Below are 19,907 nucleotides of genomic sequence, written 5' to 3' on the forward strand. Positions count from 1 at the left end.
TTTCTCTATGTTTTCATTAGAGTTGTACTCAATACTGATCCATCTGAAGAGTTTGTAATGTAGTCAAATGTTTACAAACACAAGCGCAGCCGTTTAGAGCTCATTTCTGGTTAATGATGTCAGAATTTACCGGCATTTTGCAATGGATGTGTGAATGCTCTTTTCCGGAAAAATTCCGTAACGTCCTCGCCTGTGTGAACAGCGCTTTTTTGAATCTACCGGTAAAGTTGGTCCGGAAATTTTCTGGATATTTACCGCTATGTGTGAAAGGGGCTAATGACCAGGCTCAGCCCTGCACAGCTTCAGTGAGAGAGCGCTCTTGGGCAGCAGGGTGATATGGCTGTGGCTAATATAATATAAATGTTTTTGTAACATGGTGAACGTCTTTTTGCTACACTCTGAGTATATAGTCTTTACTTGGCAAAAATTTAATGTGTGCTTGATGTAATCGCATTTAATTTTGATGTAAAATGATGTCAGTTTTACATTATTTTGACATTATTCTTCATGTAAATGCAGATGCTGATTTTTCGTCTCCAGACTTCCGCTCTCATTCCCTTCCATTAATTTTTAGATCTTATAAACGTCTGCTTAATGTTTAAAACTGACATTTTCATCTTATTTTGTTCTCCTATTTATATATATTTGTGAACACACTTGTTTGTAGAGCGAGTCGTTTTCAGCTGTGATGATTCCTAGTGATTTCTCCTAGAGGAAACTGAAGCAGAAGGTCTGAAAGAATCGCAAAAGCCAGCGCACCTCCACATCACAGAATAAGCTGAGGAGAGTCAGTGTGTGTGTGTCAACATCGTCTCAGAGGGATTTGTCAGGGTTTCAGTCTTTGCAAAGCGACAGACGTGCAGAAAGCAGATCAGTTCATGCAGGTAAAGGTGCGTTTTACCTGGGTAATAGGAGTTTGGCACGGCGGTGCTCAGTGTGTTAGTCTTCAGCGTAAAGGAGGACGGAGACGACACCGCTTTACAACACAACAGCAGGCAAAGAAGCAGGCAAGAATAAAGAGCACAATTCAGTCAGTTCACTCATTAACACACACACACACACACACACACACACACACACACACACACACACACACACACACACACACACACACACACACACACACACACACACACACACACACACCTTTATTCTGATGGTGTATTTTGATCAATTGTACTGTTTTGTGGTGCTCATGTGTGTTTGTTTTCTAATATAATGTTACAAATTGAGTTCCTAAACTAAAGAGAAATGTAAACCAAAGTGTGTATATCTTAAACTGGGGTTAAATTTTCTGTCATTTCAATCATGTAGATGCATTCAATAGTCTTATCCTTCACATTAAAGTAAACAAGATGTGTGTGAGTTCATGTGTGTGTGTTTGTGTGTGCTAGTGTGAGTGCATGTAAGTGAGTCTCTGTGTGTGAGTTTGCATGCGTGTATGAGAGAAAGAGAGACTGAGATGTGTGTGTGTGTGTGTGTGAGAGAGAGAGAGAGAGAGAGAGAGAGAGAGAAAGTGTGTTTGTTTGTGTATGTGTGTGTCTGTGTGCATGTTTATGTACATGTCTGAGTATGTGTGTTAGTGTATGTGAGTGTGTTAATGTGTTTGTGAATATGCATGTGCGTGTGTGACAATGTGTGTGGGTGAATGCATGTTTGTGTGAGTGTGTCTGTGACCAAGTGTGTGTGCACGTGTGTGTGAGAGAAAGTGATTGAGTGTGTGCTTGTGTGAGTGTCTGTGTGAGTTTGCATGTGTGTGTCAGAGGGAAAGTAAGTGTAAGTGTGCATCTGTGTGTGAGAGCTTTTGTAAGTAAGGGTTTGTGTGTGTGTATAAGTGTGATTGCATTTGTTTGTGTGTGTGTGTGTGTGTGTGTGTGTGTGTGTGTGTGTGTGTGTGTGTGTGTGTGTGTGTGTAAAAAAGTTTGCATTTGTGTGAGAGAAAGTGAGTGTATTTGTGTTTGTGTGTGAGAGTGTGTGTGTATGAGTGTGAGTCTGTGTGTTCATTTGAGTGTGTGTGAGACAGAAAGAGAAAGTGAAAGTGTGTGAGAGAGTGTGTGCACACATTTATATATATCTATGAGTGTGTGCTTTTATGTATGTGTAGGTGAGCGTGTGTGTGATTGTGTGTTTGTTTGTGTGTGTGTCTGTCAGTTTGTAAGTGTGTATATTAAAACGTTAGTGAATGTGTTTGTGATTGTTCATGTATGCGAATGTGTGAGTCAGTGAATGTGTGTGTTTGTGTTTGACTGAGTGTGTGTATGTGAGTTTGTGTGTATGTATGTTTGTGTGTGTGTGTGTGTGTGTGTGTGTGTGTGTTAGGTGTCTGCAGTGCCCTGTCCATCAGTCTCAGTCAGCAGCAGAAGGTCACTGTGTGTGTGTGAGCATGTTTGTGTATCTATGTGTGTGTGTTTGTGTATGTGTGTGTATGGGAGTGTGTGTTTGTGAGTGAATGTGTGTGTGTGTTAGACGTCTGCAGTGACCCGTCCGTCAGTCTCCGTCAGCAGCAGAAGGTCACTCATGAATGCTCTGCTAAGAGCCGTGGTGATTTATTTATGTGTGTGTGTGTGTGTGTGTGTGTGTGTGTGTGTGTGTTCCTCATATTTCTGATGCTCCATCACTCACTCCTCTCTCTATATGAGTCATAATAAAGGCTCGTTTACAGGCGTGTGATTTCAGAGATGTAAAAACTCCTCATAGAAGACTTCACGCTATCAAATCATGAGGATCATCCTGGATTTGGGCTAAATGTGGATGAACCAATCAGAAACTGAGCTGTGTGTGTGTGTGTGTGTGTGTGATACGAGCTGGTGTGAATGTTTAACCGCAGAAAAATACTATACATACTATAACACAAACATCAAAGTGGTTAGCGCTGTGGCCTCAGCAAGAAGGTCACTGGTTTGAGTCTCGGCTGGGTCAGTTGGTATTTCTGTGTGGAGTTTGCATGTTCTCCCCGTGTTGGTGTGAGTTTCCTCCGGGTGTTCCAGTTTCCCCCACAGTCCAAACACATGCGCTATAGGGGAACTGATCAACTACACTGGCCGCAGTTTATGAGTGTGTGAATGAGTGTGTATGGGTGTTTCCCAGTACTGGGTTGCAGCTGGAAGGGCATCAGCAGTGGAAAACATATGTCTGCCGTTCAGGTTGTGTGAATGTGTGTGTGTGTGTGTGTGTGTGTGAGCGTGCATGCAGCTGTGTGTGTCTGTATATATGCCTATGATTGTATGTGTGTGTTTGAGACTCACGTCTGCCGTTCAAGTTGTGTGTGTCCATGAATGATATAGCCTCATCACAGCTGGTTCCTTGCTCAGCGTAACTCTTGTCCATGGAGTTTACCATCACAGTCATCTCCTGCCGTGTGCTGCTCAGAGTTTCCTTACGCTTCTTCGCCAGCTTCCTGCAGCACAAGACACACCCAAACACACACACACAGTCAGAGCGAGCGCTGAACATTCAGACACACACTGCAATCACGACTCATCATACACAAATGATCATTATAGCACATTTACTGATGAATAATTTGCTATTACAGCATGATCACAATTGTAATATGTAGTGAATGTAATGCAGGTTCCTGGTTTGGTGTATTTATTTGCAGGGCAGAACATTTTAGCCAATATGTTTGTGATTTTATAGCAGTATAAGAGTTCAGTATCATATAATAAACAATAGTAATTAGTATTAAATATTTTTTTCAGCTAAATAATTATTATTGTTATTGCAATATGCAATTCTATTGAACCAAAAATGTGTAGTTACTAATAATAATAATAATAATAATTATTATTATTATTATTATTATTTTATAGAAACTAATTAGACCTAATTAACCTATCAAAATAATATTGTTATTAACATTACTTCAGTTCAGTAGAATTAAAATTAAAAACTTTATAATCAAAACAGTTATGTTTGTACCATTTTGTAAACTTGGTTTTGACTGGTTGTGCAACAAAACAAACAAAAATCAAACAAAAAAACAAACAAAGCTAAGCTAAGCAAAGCAAAATGAAACAAAAAACTAAATGAAATTAAATTAAATTAAACAAAAACAATGAAACTAAATAAAATAAAGCAAAACTAAATTAATCAAAACAAATCATGAAATGAAATGAAATTAGGCAAAAAGCAAAGCAAAAAGTTACAAACAAGTTACAACAAGAAACAAAAAGCAAAACAAAAAGCAAAACAATAAATAAATTAAAGCCAAACAAAACAAACCTTTAACAAAAAATAAATAAATTTAACTAAACAAAAAAAAAAAAACCTAAACAAAAACAATGAAATTAAATAAAATAAAGCAAAGCTTTTAAAAGAAACTAAATGAGGAAAAACAAAACAAAACAAAAGTTACAAACGAGTTACAACCAAAAACACAAAACAATAAATAAAATAAAGCAAAACTAAACTAAATCAAACAAAACAAAACAAGGACACAATTGAATAAAATTAAGCTAAAACTAAACTAAATTAAGTAAAACAACAAAACTAAACTAAACAAAAACAATGAAACAACTAAATAAAGTAAAGCAAAACTAAATTAATATAAACAAAACATGAAACGAAATGAAATAAAACAAAAAGCAAAACAAAACAAAAGTTACAAACAAGTTACAAAACAAAACAAGAAAACAAAACAATAAATAAAAGCAAAACTAAATGAAACAAAAATAAAAAATGAAAGCAAATAACTACATAAAACTAAACTAAAACAAAACAAAAAATAAAACAAAAGGAAACAAAACAAAAAAATCTAATAAATATAATTAAAAAAATAAACTAAATGAAACAAAGAAACAGAACTAAAAACTAAATTAAAACAAATAAAAAAACTAAACAATAAATAAAATAAAGCAAAACTAAACTAAATGAAACAAAACAACTAAATAAAACTAAAATAAAACAAAACAATCAAACAAAACGAAAAAATGTTTTAATAAATATAATAAAGAAAAACTAAACTAAATGAAAAAATAACGAAACAGAGAAACAAAACTAAAAACTAAAACAAAACAAAATCAATGAAAAAAATAAATAAAATAAAGCAAAAATAAATTAAATAAAACAATAAACAAAACATTCCCAGAGATAAGTTGTGACTAGAAGGGCATCTGCTGCATAAAAAACGTACTGGATAAGTTGGCGGTTCATTCCGCTGTGGCGACCCCGTATTAATAAAGGGACTAAGCCGAAAAGAAAATGAATGAATGAATGAAAAACAAAACAAAACAACCACAAAATAAAACAAAATCAATGAAACACAACTAAATAAAATAAAGCAAAAGTAGTGAAATGAAACAAAACAAAACAAGGAAACCAAACTAAATAAAACAAAACAAAAACAAGTGTGGAGTGTGAATGCTCCGGTACAGGACAGCCCATAATAATTCCCCCAGAGGAGCAGCAGTGCAGCCGCAGCTCTCAATGCAAGTAGAAGCAGGTTTAATGCGGTAAACTGCGCGCGGTGACAGTAAATGTGTGTGCGAGTCTCCAGTGTTTTAATGCGGCGTGGGGTCTCAAGGCTCCGCCGGAGGGCCATCGCTGCTTTAATGGAATAAAACCGCATGCATCCGTCCAGCATTAAGTGGTCTAAAACAGGACAAAACCTGCGCCGCACATTAAATATAAATAAATTAAAGTGAATCCATTTCTCTGCTGAAGGCCACGCAATCAGAGCTTTTACAGATGGAAAAAAAGATGGCCTTCAGTCTTGAGGGATTCAGACGGAAAAACACACAAACAAACCCAGAAAAACACTGCTAGTTATAAATATATATACACACACCGCTCTCTGATAAAACAGCAGCACTACGGCTCAGCTTTATACAATAGTGGACACAGAATGCTGAGATTCTGTCAGGGTTTAAAAACTGCATTAAAGTGTTCAGAATTGCCATTTTTTAATCTAAAGTACAGCACAATTTTAAATAACTTGAAACATTTTTTTTTTATGTAAATATCTAATAAATAAAAATATAAATGTTATTAAAATTTTAAATGGCTGTTTTCTATGTGAAAATTCAATAAATGTAATTTATATTTGAGATGTAATGCTGTATTTTCAGTGTCATTACTGCTGTGGTCATCATCCATCAGAAATCAGCATAATGTGAGCATTTGTGAGGGGGGGTGAGAGGGTGGGGTTAACAAGATGCCACCCAAATTGCCCATGCCTAACGCCACTGCTCCACGTGTTGGCGTGGGTTTCCTCCAGGGGCTCTGGTTTCCCCCAGTCCAGACACATGCGCTGTAAACCATTTTGAGGGATGTAAACAAAAACAATGGTCTCAACGTATTTCCTGTTTCACATTTTAATTTTCTTCAGAGATTCCAAAAAGAGGCACATATTGATAATTAATGTTATGATGGCTGTTTAAACATTATGTTATGATGGAGTCGCCTCTTAGTTTCATAACAAGCAGGAAATGTTCATGGACCGATGACATGACCACATTGAAATGGTCTATAGGGGAATTGATGAACTAAATTGTCCGTAGTGTATGAGTGTGTGTGTGTGTGTGTGTGTATGGGTTTTTCCCAGTACTGGGTTGCAGCTGGAAGTGCATCTGCTGCATAAAACATATGCTAGAATAGTTGGCGGTTCATTCCGCTGTGACCACACACTCATTTACACATACTTATTTAAAAAAAATTTTTTACTTAAATGACAAAATCAGTGGTTGGGGTTGTCTATATTTGACCCGACAACAGCAAACATATATTAAATATGGACAAATGAAATCATTAGGTTAAAAAGTGTAACTTAAATTTAATTGAAAAATTTAAACCAATGGCTTGTCCATATTTGACCCAACGCTGGGTTACAACAGACCAACTTTTTAAGAAAAAGATGAAAAAAAATAGCATATACATATACATATATATATATATATATATATATACATATATATATATATATATATATATATATATATATATATATATATATATATATATATATATATATCTCAAGACACTTCTATACAGCTTAAAGTGACATTTAAAGGCTTCACTAGGTTAATTAGGTTAACTAGGCAGGTTAGGGTAATTAGGCAAGTCATGGTTTAATTATGGTTTGTTCTGTAGAATATTGAAAAAATAAAGCTTAAAGGGGCGAATAATATTGACCTTAAAATTATATATAAAAAAAACTGCTTTTATTCTAGCTGAAAGAAAACAAATATTTTAAAAAATATTATCAGAAATACTGTGAAAATTTTCTGAATTTGTTCAACATCATTTGGGAAATATTTAAAAAAGAAAAACAAATTCAAAGGGGGGGGGGTATTTCTGAATTCAACTGTATATAAAGAGCGGATTGGCTGTTGGTTTTGTATTTGCTTTTTAGCATCAACATTTGGCAAGATTTGCTTACGATTATGGTCAATTTAAATATTAGCAACTTTTACATGCAATAATAGCGAAGAAACAATCATGGGCGTGGCCTGTTGAGTTACAGGTGTGATTGTTTTGCTGCTTTGAAATTTTAAAATCTGACAACATTTGCTCATAATTATACAACTTTAACAATATGAAAAGTGTTCATGCAGAAAACAAGTGTGGAAAAAACTGTGTGTGTGTGTGTGTGTGCTGATGCAAGAGGACAAGTGTGATTGTGAAGTGATCTTGGTGGTGCGTGCGTGTGTGTGTGTGTGTGACTGTGTGTGTGTGTGTGTGTGTGTGTGTGTGTGTGTGTGTCATTACATCAGCTCAAGATGCTGAGCTTTCAGAAGCTGAATCCAGGAATAAACTCCACATCTGCAGAATAACGATCAGTTATAATCTGAGATATTCCACACCTCTGAATCACAACAACACACGTTTACAAGTACACATATATCCACATGATCAACATTAGCAACGAGTCAAATAGCCATTAATATTAACTTGAGTTGGAGATGCAGCCATGATACAAAGGTGTGCATTATTGTCTAATGATTCCCTATCCTGCGGTGCATTATTGCTCTTCTCTTCTAGTCTCCAGTACAGCTGCTAATTCACTATTGAGATGTTATATGTTGAGAGTGTATTAGTCAGGCGTGTGTCCTCCTCAAACGTCTCCTGTGTGTAGCGCTAGTGTCCTCCACATCTCCTCCAAACTCTTCTGTGGTGTTCTGATGTGATTTCTGACTGTTGTAGCTGTGAAATAACTCAAATCATTCAATAAAGTGATATGGAGCTGTAATCCCTGCCGGAACTACTTTAGCTGTGCATTTATCTGACAATAACCAAACACCTCAGAGTGATCATCAGCCGATCAGAATCCAGCATTCAGCAGAGCTGCAGTATAAACATGGGTGTGTGTTCACTTTCTGCTCCAACAGTAGACAGTTTAAACTCAGCCATTACTGATTATTGCGCTTTAGATGAACGCATCCATTAAACGTGACTGGTGTGTCAGAGGATTTGAAGGAAGCGGTTTAGTGATTAGCGTCCCGTTGGGCAGGAGTGTAAAATGGCAGCAGGGAGCGCAGAGACATATGGAAGCAGCTGAATAAACAAGATTGATTGAGAGTCGCTCGCGGCGGCCATTAACACCAGTTCAGCTCGAACAGATGCGTTGGTCTGGCCTCTAAATGTTTGGGTCACGTTTACAGAAAGATGATAAAGAATGAAGATATGTTTTCTTTCTATCTGTCAGAATGGCACATGATTATTCTGCTTCTGTATACATCACATCAAAAAAGGGTTACTACAAAAGTAATGTAAATGTAATCTAAAATTAGTCGGATTACATCACCATAAAAGTAATCTAAATGTAATCCAAAAGTAGTCTGAGTACATCAACATAAAACTAATCTAAATTTAGTCAGATTACGTCACCACAAAAGTAATCTAAATGTAATCCAGTTAAAATGTTTATGTAACCACATAAGTAATCTAAATGTAATCCAAAAGCAGTCAAAGTATGTCATCATAAAAAAAAAGTAATCCAAAGGCAGTCAGGTTACATCCCCTTAAGGAATCTAAATTCAGTCAGATTATGTCACTATAAAAGTAATCTAATTGTAATCCAAAAGGCAGTAAGGTTACATCACAATAAAAGTAATCCAACTTCAGTCAGATTACATCACCATGAAAGTAACCTAAATGTAATCCAAAAGTAGTCAGAGTACATCAACATAAAAGTAGTCTAAATTTAGTCAGATAACGTCACCACAAAAGTAATCTAGATGTAATCCAAAAGTAATCAGGTTACATCACCATAAAAGTAATCTTAATTCAGTCAGATTACATTACCATAAAATCAATGGAACTTTAATCTAAAAGTAGTCAGATTACATCAACAAAAAAAGTAATTTAAATTCAGTCAATTACATCATTATAAGTAATCTAAACGTAATCCAAAAGCAGTCCGGGTACATCACCATAAATCATCTAAATTCAATAAGATTATGTCAACATGAAAGTAATCTAAATTTAATCAGGTTACGTCACCACAAAAGTAATCTAAATGTAATCCAAATGTAGTTCATCACTATAAAAGTAATCTAAAATTAATCAGATCACATTGTAAAAGTAAACTAAGTGTAATCCAAAATCAATCAGGTTAAATCACCAAAAAAGTAATCTAAATTTTGTCAGAATTTGTCACTATGTAAGTAATCTAAATGTAATCCAACAGTATTCAAGTTACATCACCATAAAAGTAATCTTAATTTAGTCAGATTATATCACCATGTACTGTAAGTAATCTAAATGTAATCCAAAAGTAGTCACATTGCATCACTATGCAAGTAATCTAAATTCAGTCAGATTATATCAAAATAAAAGTAATTCAAATGTAATCCAAAAGTAGTCAGAGTACATCACCATAAAGTTAATCTAAATTCCAGAAATTATGTCACCATAAAAGTAATCTAAATGTAATCCAAAAATAGTCAGATTAAACCCCTATAAAAGTAATCTAAATTTTGTCAGATTAGGTCACCATCAAAGTAATCTAAATGTAATAGAAATATAGTGTGATTGTAACCATACAAGTAATCTAAGTGTTATCCAAAAGCAGTCAGATTATATCACCATAAATCATCTAAATTCAGTCAGACTATGTCACCATAAAAGTAATTTAAATGTAATCCAAAAGCAGTCAGATTATATCACCATAAAAGTAATCTAAATTTAGTCAGATTATGTCACCACAAAAGTAATCTAAATGTAATCCAAAAGCAGTCAAAGTACATCATCATGAAAGTAATCTAAATGTAATCCAAAGGCAGTCAGGTTACATCACCATATGTCATCTAAACTCAGTCAGATTAAATCACCATAAAAGTAATCAAAATGTAATCCAAACATAGTGTGATTGTAACCATACAAGTAATCTAAATGTAATCCAGAAGCAGTCAGGGTACATCACCATAAAATAAATCTAAATGTAATCCAAAAGTAGTCTAATTATGTTGTCATAAATGTGTTATCCAAGTGATATTTCTTACTTGTAAAGTAACTTGTAATCAGTAACTGATTACATTTCATAAGTAATCCACTCAGTATTAGTAGGGTAGAAATGGATTATATAAACAATCAGAAGTAAAAATAATAGAAACAAAAATAAAGTACTCAATGTAATCTAAAAGTAATCAGATTCCATATATATATATATATATATATATATATATATATATATATATATATATATATATATATATATATATATATATATATATATATATATATATATAGGACTACAAATTTTGTCCCGTATTCATAAGTAATCCACCCAGCTCTGTGCATTGGTTTGGCTTCTGTTTGTTTGTTTGTGGCTCATCATCATCATCATCATCATCGGCTCTGTTCCTCCAGCATTTCCTCCACGCTCGTCTTTAACCCCGAGTGTCGCTGGAGTCATTAGCGCAGTGCGTTTGGAGCTCAGACACTATGAGTTCTCCTCAGTAATTGCTGCGCTACTGTCATGTTCAGGCTTTCTGCTGAGACTCTAATTTGTTTTTAAGTGTAGCGTGAGAATGTCAGCGCGAAGACAAATCTTTGCTGATACGAGCGTCTGAAATGTATGCCAATTTAGTAGATGTGGAGCTTCTGTAAATGTGCAGGCGTCACACCAGAGATCCGCTCTCCCGCCGCTGGAGCCACGGCTCGGCACTTTGAAGTGTTATTACCTCCCAAATCCCATTCTAGCAAATCAGATCTGAGTAATTGGGAAAATAAATTAGCATACAGTGGCAATATGAAGGAACTGGCAAATGCCTTATTAGCATACACACAGAAGCGTTTAGAGACGCCGGAGAAACAAATCAACTGCTTCTGTAGCTTGTAGAGTTTATATAGATTTATACAGCACACGTTTGAGCAGACTGTATGCCATATTTATATTCTTACAGTTATTTTTACTGCAGGGCTGCTGAATGATTGATTCTGATTGGCTGATGGTCATTCAATGTTTCATTCACAAACATTATAGCATCCTAAAAAACAATTGTTACCCTTGGCAACCTGTTCCAAACATATACCAACACCCTAGTAACCATTCAAACACCCTAGTAACCTAAAACCATTTTCAAAACCACACAATAACCCTGTGGTAACCATCGCAAACATTATAGCATCTTATTAAAACATTTACAACCCCTTGGCAACCTGTTTTCAAATACATAGCAACCCCTTGGCAACCATCCAAACACCCTAGCAACCTAAAAACACTTTCTTAATCACACAACCATAGCAAACATCATCTCATAATAAAAACCATTTGCAAACCCTTGGCAACCTGTTTTCATACACATATCAACACCCTAGCAACAATCCAAACACCCTAGCAACCTAAAAACACTTTTACAATCACACAACAACACCCTTGGATACCATTGCAAACATATCACCCTAAAAACATTTGCAACCCCTTGGCAACCTGTTTCCAAATGCATAGCAACAGCCTAGCAACCATCCAAACACCCTAGCAACCTAAAACATTTTCACAATCCCTAAACAACCCCTTAGCAATGATTGTAAACATTACAGCATCCTTAACAATCATTTGCAACCTGTTTTCCAAAAACATACCAACGCCCAAGCAACAATCCAAACACCATAGCAACCATCCAAAGACCCTGGCAACCTAAAAACACTTTCACAAATACACAACAACCCCTTGGCAACCATCGCAAACATCATATCTTCCTAAAAATCATTTGCAACCCCTTGGCAACCTGTTTCCTAACACATAGCAACAGCCTACCAATCATCTAAACACCCTAGCAACCTGAAAAACACTTTCACAATCACACAAACACCCCATAAAAACCATCTCAAACATCGTAGAATCCTAAAAAAAAAAAACATTTGCAACCCCTAGCCAACCTGTTTCCAAACACATAGCAGCACCCTCGCAACCATATAAACACCCTAGCAACCTAAAAACACTTTCACAATCACACAGCAAGTCCTTGGCAACCACCCCATCAACAACAAAAACAACATCAAAGAACAGTTTGAACCACTCCAAACACCACCCCTTTTACAATCACATAGCAACCCTAGCAACCACCCAAACGAGTCACTGATGAATCTGCATATATAGTTTTAGCTGTCAAATAATGTGTTTTACGATGTAGATGCTAATATATTCATCCCGGCTTCTATTTCTGTCGCCGCCACGCTGCTGTGATTCCTGTGCTATTGTGTCTGCATTTTGTCAGACACTCGGTAACCTGGGATTACTCGATCTACATCTGTTCTGGGCATCAGAATTGTCATATTTTCCATTATAAAGCAGGATTTGAGAGGAACGGATTGGTTATTGGAGAGCGCTGAAAGCTGACAGCGGGTAAAGCCGGGTTTCTCCTCATGGAGATGTTCAGACTGACGCTCTCGGGACGCCGGCTGATTGAAACGCTCCGACAGGGAATTCAGCAGCCTATTTCCTTGCAAATCTCAGTCTCACAGTAAAACTAGGAGCCAGCCGAGAGGAGATGGAAAATAGATGTGCAATTGTGTTACTGAGACCGCTCAATAAATGACCAAACACTGCCAAGCAGAACATGCAGAACAACTGCAAAACAGATTAAAGCGGTCCAGGGTGGTCTGGGTGGAGGGGTTTATGAAGATTTAGGGTTTTGTCAGATGCTCAGAACTAGTTTTAAAGCTTAATGTTGTTCCACAGAAGGAAAGAATATAAGTAATTGCTCCATTTAAAACTAAATTTCTAGATATCAAAAAAGAAAAAAGTCAGAATTGTGAGGTAGATATATGCAATTAATAGCTTTTGATGCACTTGGGGTGAAATAAATAAATAGTAGGTCATTAAAGTTTCATTATTTAATGTTAGAGAATGTATTTATTAACGAACTAATTATGAGAAATACATGTGCCGTGCTTATTAATCATAGTTAAGATTTAAACTCATGCTTGTAAAAATTAGTCAATGCACTTTGAGTTAACATGAACTAGCAATGAATGACTGTATCTTCATTAACTAATGTTAACTAACATGAACAAATACTGTAATGAATGCATTGTTGGTTGTTTGCTCATGTTAGTACATGCATTATCTAACATTAACTAACTGAAGCTTGTAGTAAAGTGTTACCAAATAAAATAATAAGAATTTTTAAACTGTAAGTGCAATATATAAACTCTGAATTAAAAAAAAGATATATTTTTGAACTATTTTATGAATATTTTGGGGAGGGGAAACTAACCAAATTGGTCACAATCCCCAATTTGATGCTCTTATTCATTATGGAACAGACAAAATAAATGAATTGTAAAACAAGCTCTTTGAAAAGGCTAATTAAAACTGCAATTAAGGGGGAAAAAAATCTGATTTGGGGAAAAAATACTTTAAATATTTTAAAAATTAATTAATAAAAATTGTAAGTTCAAGATGTCAATTCAGAATTCTCTTTAAAAATAAACCACATTTTAGGTTTAATTTCAGAGAAAAAAAACTGTCATTGTTTTAATTTGTGAAACTTTTAGACTTTGGAAATTGTAAAACTAAAAAAACATTAATGTGAAAAAGATCAGACTTATTTAGTTAAAGAATTATCAATTATCTATTGGATGTTCTTATAATGCAACTAAAAAGTGACCTTTAATGTACAAACTAAGTGAAAAAGCATCAAAAATTGCAATTATGAGAAAATTGTGATATAGGAGCCTGCAAATACTTTTTATTATTATTATATAAACAATTAATTCACAAAAATTGTAAGTGAAAAATGTAAATTTTGACTTCTCTTTACAATTTTAAGATTCAAAATAAAATTAATTAATTAAAATGCTGGTTTAAATTATTAAACCATTTGAAGGTCCCATGAAATTAAGGCCCAATTCCAATTCTCCCCCTTAGCCTTCCCCTTAACCCTTAATTTGTGTATTTACGTGAAGGGTTAGGTGTGTCCCAATTCTCTTTAGCTAAAAGGCGTAGGGCTAAGGGGAAGGGCTATATACTCCTTGAAACTGAGATTTTTCCAGAATACACTCGAAACCAAGGGGTATGAAAATTTCCCAGAATACACCAGCCACAACGGCAGAATCACTGCACACGGAAATGAGTATTTTTGTGATTAGTACGAATTTTTACAACAAACACATTTTAATATATTCATAACTGCGTTCATGTTTTACCGTCACGCTTAAAAAAAAAAAAAAACAATAATAAAAAAAAACCTGTTAAATTTGGCTATCTATAATTCATAATAATAACTCCTGTACAGCAACACAACATTCTGACCCTCAATGACACTCGAATACTCAGTCAGAGCAGTCTAGAGGCTGGGACTGAGCTGTTTACAATGTCTGCTAATTCTAATGTTGTTTTATGGTGTGTTTACACAGATGAATACGGCCACGGTGTAACTGCACAGTACAGTTATGATCCTATTGTCACATTATATCCTTATGATAACATGATATTTTTGCATTTAATGAATTTATGAAGATAAACACCAAACAACAACACATGAAGCAAGAGATCATGATGACATTGATGACGTCTGCAGGTGCTGCAGTGCTGTCCCATTTCTTAGGGATACATTTTGAGGCCCTTCCCCTTCATACTCTGTTTCAAGGGCCAAGGATACAAAAATAGAATTGGGATTGGGCCTAGACAATTAGATGTTAATATCAGTATTGTTAGTTTCTAGGATCACTGTAAGCTAGTATGCACCAAGACATATTCACATTTGGAAGATATAAAACTGAAATAAACATGTAAAGCATGTAGTTTGTCACTTCCACCCACATGGATCAACGGATCTTACTGACAATAAAAAAAATGTTATTGGCTATTTTTTTAAAGGGGAGGAGCTACAATATGTCCCGCCCTCTTTTTGTGTTGCTGTTGAGCTTATTTCAAACATCAAATAAAAATGCCCATGTTCTAATAATGCGGCCTTTAATGCACAAACTAAGTGAAAATGCATTTGCAATTAATTTAATTGCAATAACAGGAAAAGGTGAGAACCGTGAGCAGACAAAAAATAATTGTGCATCAGAAAATAAACAACAAAACTGTAAATCCTGAAACTTAAAAAAATCCACCAAAATAAGTGAGGATTGAGAGAGAAAAGAGTGTGGCATTCTCCTGCGCTGTTTAGCGGTGTGTCAGGACGAGTTTCTCAGAGCAGAAAGTGTCTCTGGTGTGGCTGAAGCGCTTGAGCTGAGCATCTCTGAATGCTGTAAATGCAGTGTAAACGGTGTGTGTGTGTGTGTGTGTGTGTGTGTGTGTTTGTGTGTATGTGTGTGTATGTGTGACAGTGGTGTTTTTTCCTGCTGGAGTTTTGTGCCGCGGGCAGAGAGACTGACAGGAGACAGATCGACAGCAGCAGCAGCAGAGACGCAGATATTCATCGTGACAGCAGAAGAAGATGCAGAGAGACACACACACACACACACACACACACAACAGCTGAGGGGACACGCATCACTAAACGCAGACATTCAAGCACACACACACATATTCAGGCATACACACACACACACACAGGCAGGCACACACATATACATACAAACACAACTGTACATACCCATGTACAGTTGAAAGCAGAAGTTTGCATACACTGTATTAAAGGCACATCACCATATAAAAAGAGTCAGATGTTAATGTGACTAAACTTTCTCTTTTAGGTAAGTCAGGATGATCACAAGTGTTTCTGTTCTGCTTAATAGCAGAATAATGAGAGAGAGATGTGCTTTGAGAAATTGTTCTAACTCTTCTTAATAGTCAAGTTTACACACAATAAGATTATTCTGCCTCTGGAAAAGCTCAGATGATGATGTCAGGGTTTAGGAGGTTTCTGATTGGCTAATTGACAACATTTGAGTTAATGTGAGGCACAACTGTAGAATAGTATTGAAGGAAAAGCTCAAACACACTGCTTCCTTCTGTGACAACATGGGAAAATCAACAAGCCAGAATCAACAACAAAGCCAGATTACCATTAGCTGAATGACACTGGGAAACAGATTAACATTTGGAGACATGTCCTGTGCTCTGATGGAGCTGAGATTGAACAGTTTGGCCGTAATGAGCAGTGTTAAATTTGGAGGACAAAGGGGAAAGCGCACAAGCCTAGAACACCATCCCAACTGTGCAGTATGGGGGCGGCAGCATCATGTTGTGGGGCTGTTTTGCTGCAGGAGGGACTGGTCCACTTCACAGCATAGATGGCATCATGAAGAGAGAACATTATGGAGAAATACTGAAGCAACATCTCAACACATCAGCCAGGACATTACAACTTGGCCACAAATGGCTCTTCCAGACAGACCATGACCCTAAGCACACTGCCTGATTAGTGAAAATGTGCTTTAAGGACAACAGAGGGAATGTTTTGGAGTGGCCATCACAAAGCCCTGATCTCAATCCTATAGAGAATGTGTGGGCAGAGTTGAAAAAGCTTGTGCGAGCAAGACAGCCTACAAATCTGACTCAGTTACAGCAATTCTGTCAGGAGGAATGGGCTAAAATACCTGCAAACTATTGTGAGAAGCTTGTGGAAGGAGACCCAAAACACTTGACCAAAGTTATACAGTTTAAGAGCAAAACTATAAGATAGAGTGTTAGATAGAGTGTATGTAAACTTCTGATTTCAACTGTGTATATATATATATATAAATAAGAAAACGAATTTTAGAATGAAAACTGTACAAATCTACAAAGCTTTATTATCAATCACCAAAAGTACAACTTTAAACCTTTAATTGAAATAACGACAATTAAGTCAAAATGTCGTGTCTACCTCCATGTATTACCTGTGATTTTTCCTTATCACTAATTATTCTTATTATTCTTATTTCTGATTATTTTTACCAAGTAAAACTAGAAAAACACTTCAGATTTTCTTTTCAGAACTCAGAGTTTTACTAAAATAATGCGCGACCGTCACTCATCTCCGCTTTTTTGTTCCTAGCAACTTCAAGTCTGAAAACTGCACAGCGAACGTCTTTCTCAAACTTTGTTTTCAGAAACACTGATGTCCATGAACCGCGTGAAGTCTGGAGTCTAGTGTAGGTGTAAACGCTGAACTCCTGCAAGATAATCATGCTTTTATTGTTGTGCGATGGCCTCCAGCATATCAGGACAGAGAGAAGGACAGCGAGAGAACACAGACTCCTTCCTGCTGTGCGCACACACACACACACACACACACACACACACACACACACACACACACACACACACACACACACACACACACACACACACACACACACACACACACACACACACACTGCTCATGCATATCTAATGCCGACGGCCACTTTAGTCACCGTCCCCGCAGAATAAACCCTCACGCTTTACATTTCTCTTGGTCTTTCAAACATCACCGTTTCCATCTCTCTTTCCACGTTTTTTTCTCAGCATAAACGCATCCATTTGAAGTTGAACCTGAACCCCTGCAGATAGAGCCACAGTGATAGAGCTCGCAAAAAGCCTCTTTAAACACAAGTAGGTTTCTCTGTTTTTCCCAGAAAAGCAGAAATAAAGTGCTGATGGACGGAGCCCCTGGAGGGACAAACTCTCCCTAAAACTGAGTCTATTCTGATGCTCATTTACAGATGAAGATCGAGAGGTTTGGCTGATGTTCACCTCGGAGAAACACATTTTAACTCTGCAACACAACACTGATTTCATTTACTTCATACACACCGCTGTGTTAAAATTCACACACACAATAAAGGCCAATTAAACAGATCGGCAACACTTTATTTTGATGGTCCATTTGATTATTAGTAGACTGTTTGCTTAACATCTGTCGATACAGACATTCAACAGACATTTAACTGACTATAAGAAACTTTGCAAGTACATGTCAACATACAATAACCCCAACCTAACAGTCTACTGATGATCTAATGAGAATTAGCTGGCATGTAGATGCAGGGTGACTTAAATTCAACAAACAGACCATCAAAATAAAGTGTGACCAACAGATTATAGTGCAAGATGGCAACCAACATACTATCCTAGCAACCACACAGCAACACTGTTAAATTCCCACAAGACACTCTAGTAACCACCAAAACACCCAGGTAACAATCAGAGCACTTTAACACACAGCAACACCGTAACCTGGCAACTACCCTGATCAATTCGACAACTACATAACTCAAACACCTTAAAACACCCTAGCAACCAAAAATACTTTACTCAACCCCTTGGTAAACACCCAATTAACCAAAAAAAGCACCAGAACACTAGAGTTGCCACACAGAAATACCCTAGCAACCAGCCTAAATACTCAGGTAACAAGGTTGGGTCGATAAACAATCTAACAACAACACTAACAACACTCTAACAATATAACAACCACATTATCACACCCTGGCAACTACTTTAAATTCTCTAACAACACCCTAACAATATAACAAAATAACAGCAACACCCTGGCAACTACTCTAAATTCTCTAACATTCTCTAGCAACACCCTAACAATACAACAACCACATTATCACACCCTGACAACTACTCTATATTCTTTAACATTTACTAGCAACACCCTAACAATACAACAATCAAACAACACCCTGGCAACTACTCTATATTATCAAACATCCACTAGCAACACCCTTACAATATAACAACCACATAGCAACACCCTGACAACTACTCTAAATTCTCTAACATCCACTAGCAACACCCTAACTATATAACAACCACATAGCAACACCCTGGCAACTACTCTAAATTCTCTAACATCCTCTAGCAACACCCTAACTATATAACAACCACATAGCAACACCCTGACAACCACTCTAAATTCTCTCCCATCCTCTCGTAACACCCTAACAATACAACAACCACATTATCACACCCTGATAACTACTCTAAATTCTCTAACACCCACTAGCAACACCCCAATAATACAACAACCACATAGCAACACCCTGACAACCACTCTAAATTCTCTAACATCCTCTAGCAACACTCTAACAATACAACAACCACATAGCAACACCCTGACAACTACTCTAAATTATCTAACATCCACTAGCAACACCCTAACTATATAACAACCACAAAGCAACACCCTGACAACTACTCTAAATTCTCTAAAATCCACTAGCAACACCCTAACTATATAACAACCACATAGCAACACCCTGACAACTACTCTAAATTCTCTAACATCCACTAGCAACACCCTAACTATATAACAACCACATAGCAACACCCTGACAACTACTCTAAATTCTCTAAAATCCACTAGCAAAACCCTAACTATATAACAACCACATAGCAACACCCTGGCAACTACTCTAAATTCTTTAACATCCTCTAGCAACACTAACAATACAACAGCCACATTATCACACCCTTACAACTACTCTATATTCTCTAACATTTACTAGCAACACCCTAACAATACAACAATCACATAACAACACCCTGACAACTACTCTATATTATCAAACATCCACTAGCAACACTCTAACAA

General features: G+C 36.3%; 1 protein-coding gene across 1 annotated transcript in view; it reads right to left on the bottom strand.

Annotated features, from left to right (window-relative positions):
* ptprma (protein tyrosine phosphatase receptor type Ma) overlaps positions 1-19,907 on the bottom strand; it is a gene marked incomplete at both ends in the record, with an annotated part of 253,813 nt that overhangs the window by 8,860 nt on the left and 225,046 nt on the right. The window contains 2 exon segments of the mRNA NM_001018133.2: positions 902-976; positions 3,246-3,397. Of these exon segments, the coding sequence (NP_001018143.1) occupies positions 902-976; positions 3,246-3,397 (227 nt within the window).

Source organism: Danio rerio, chromosome 24 (assembly GCF_052040795.2).
Source record: "Danio rerio strain M-AB ecotype USA chromosome 24, GRCz13ab, whole genome shotgun sequence".
Taxonomy (NCBI): domain Eukaryota; kingdom Metazoa; phylum Chordata; class Actinopteri; order Cypriniformes; family Danionidae; genus Danio; species Danio rerio.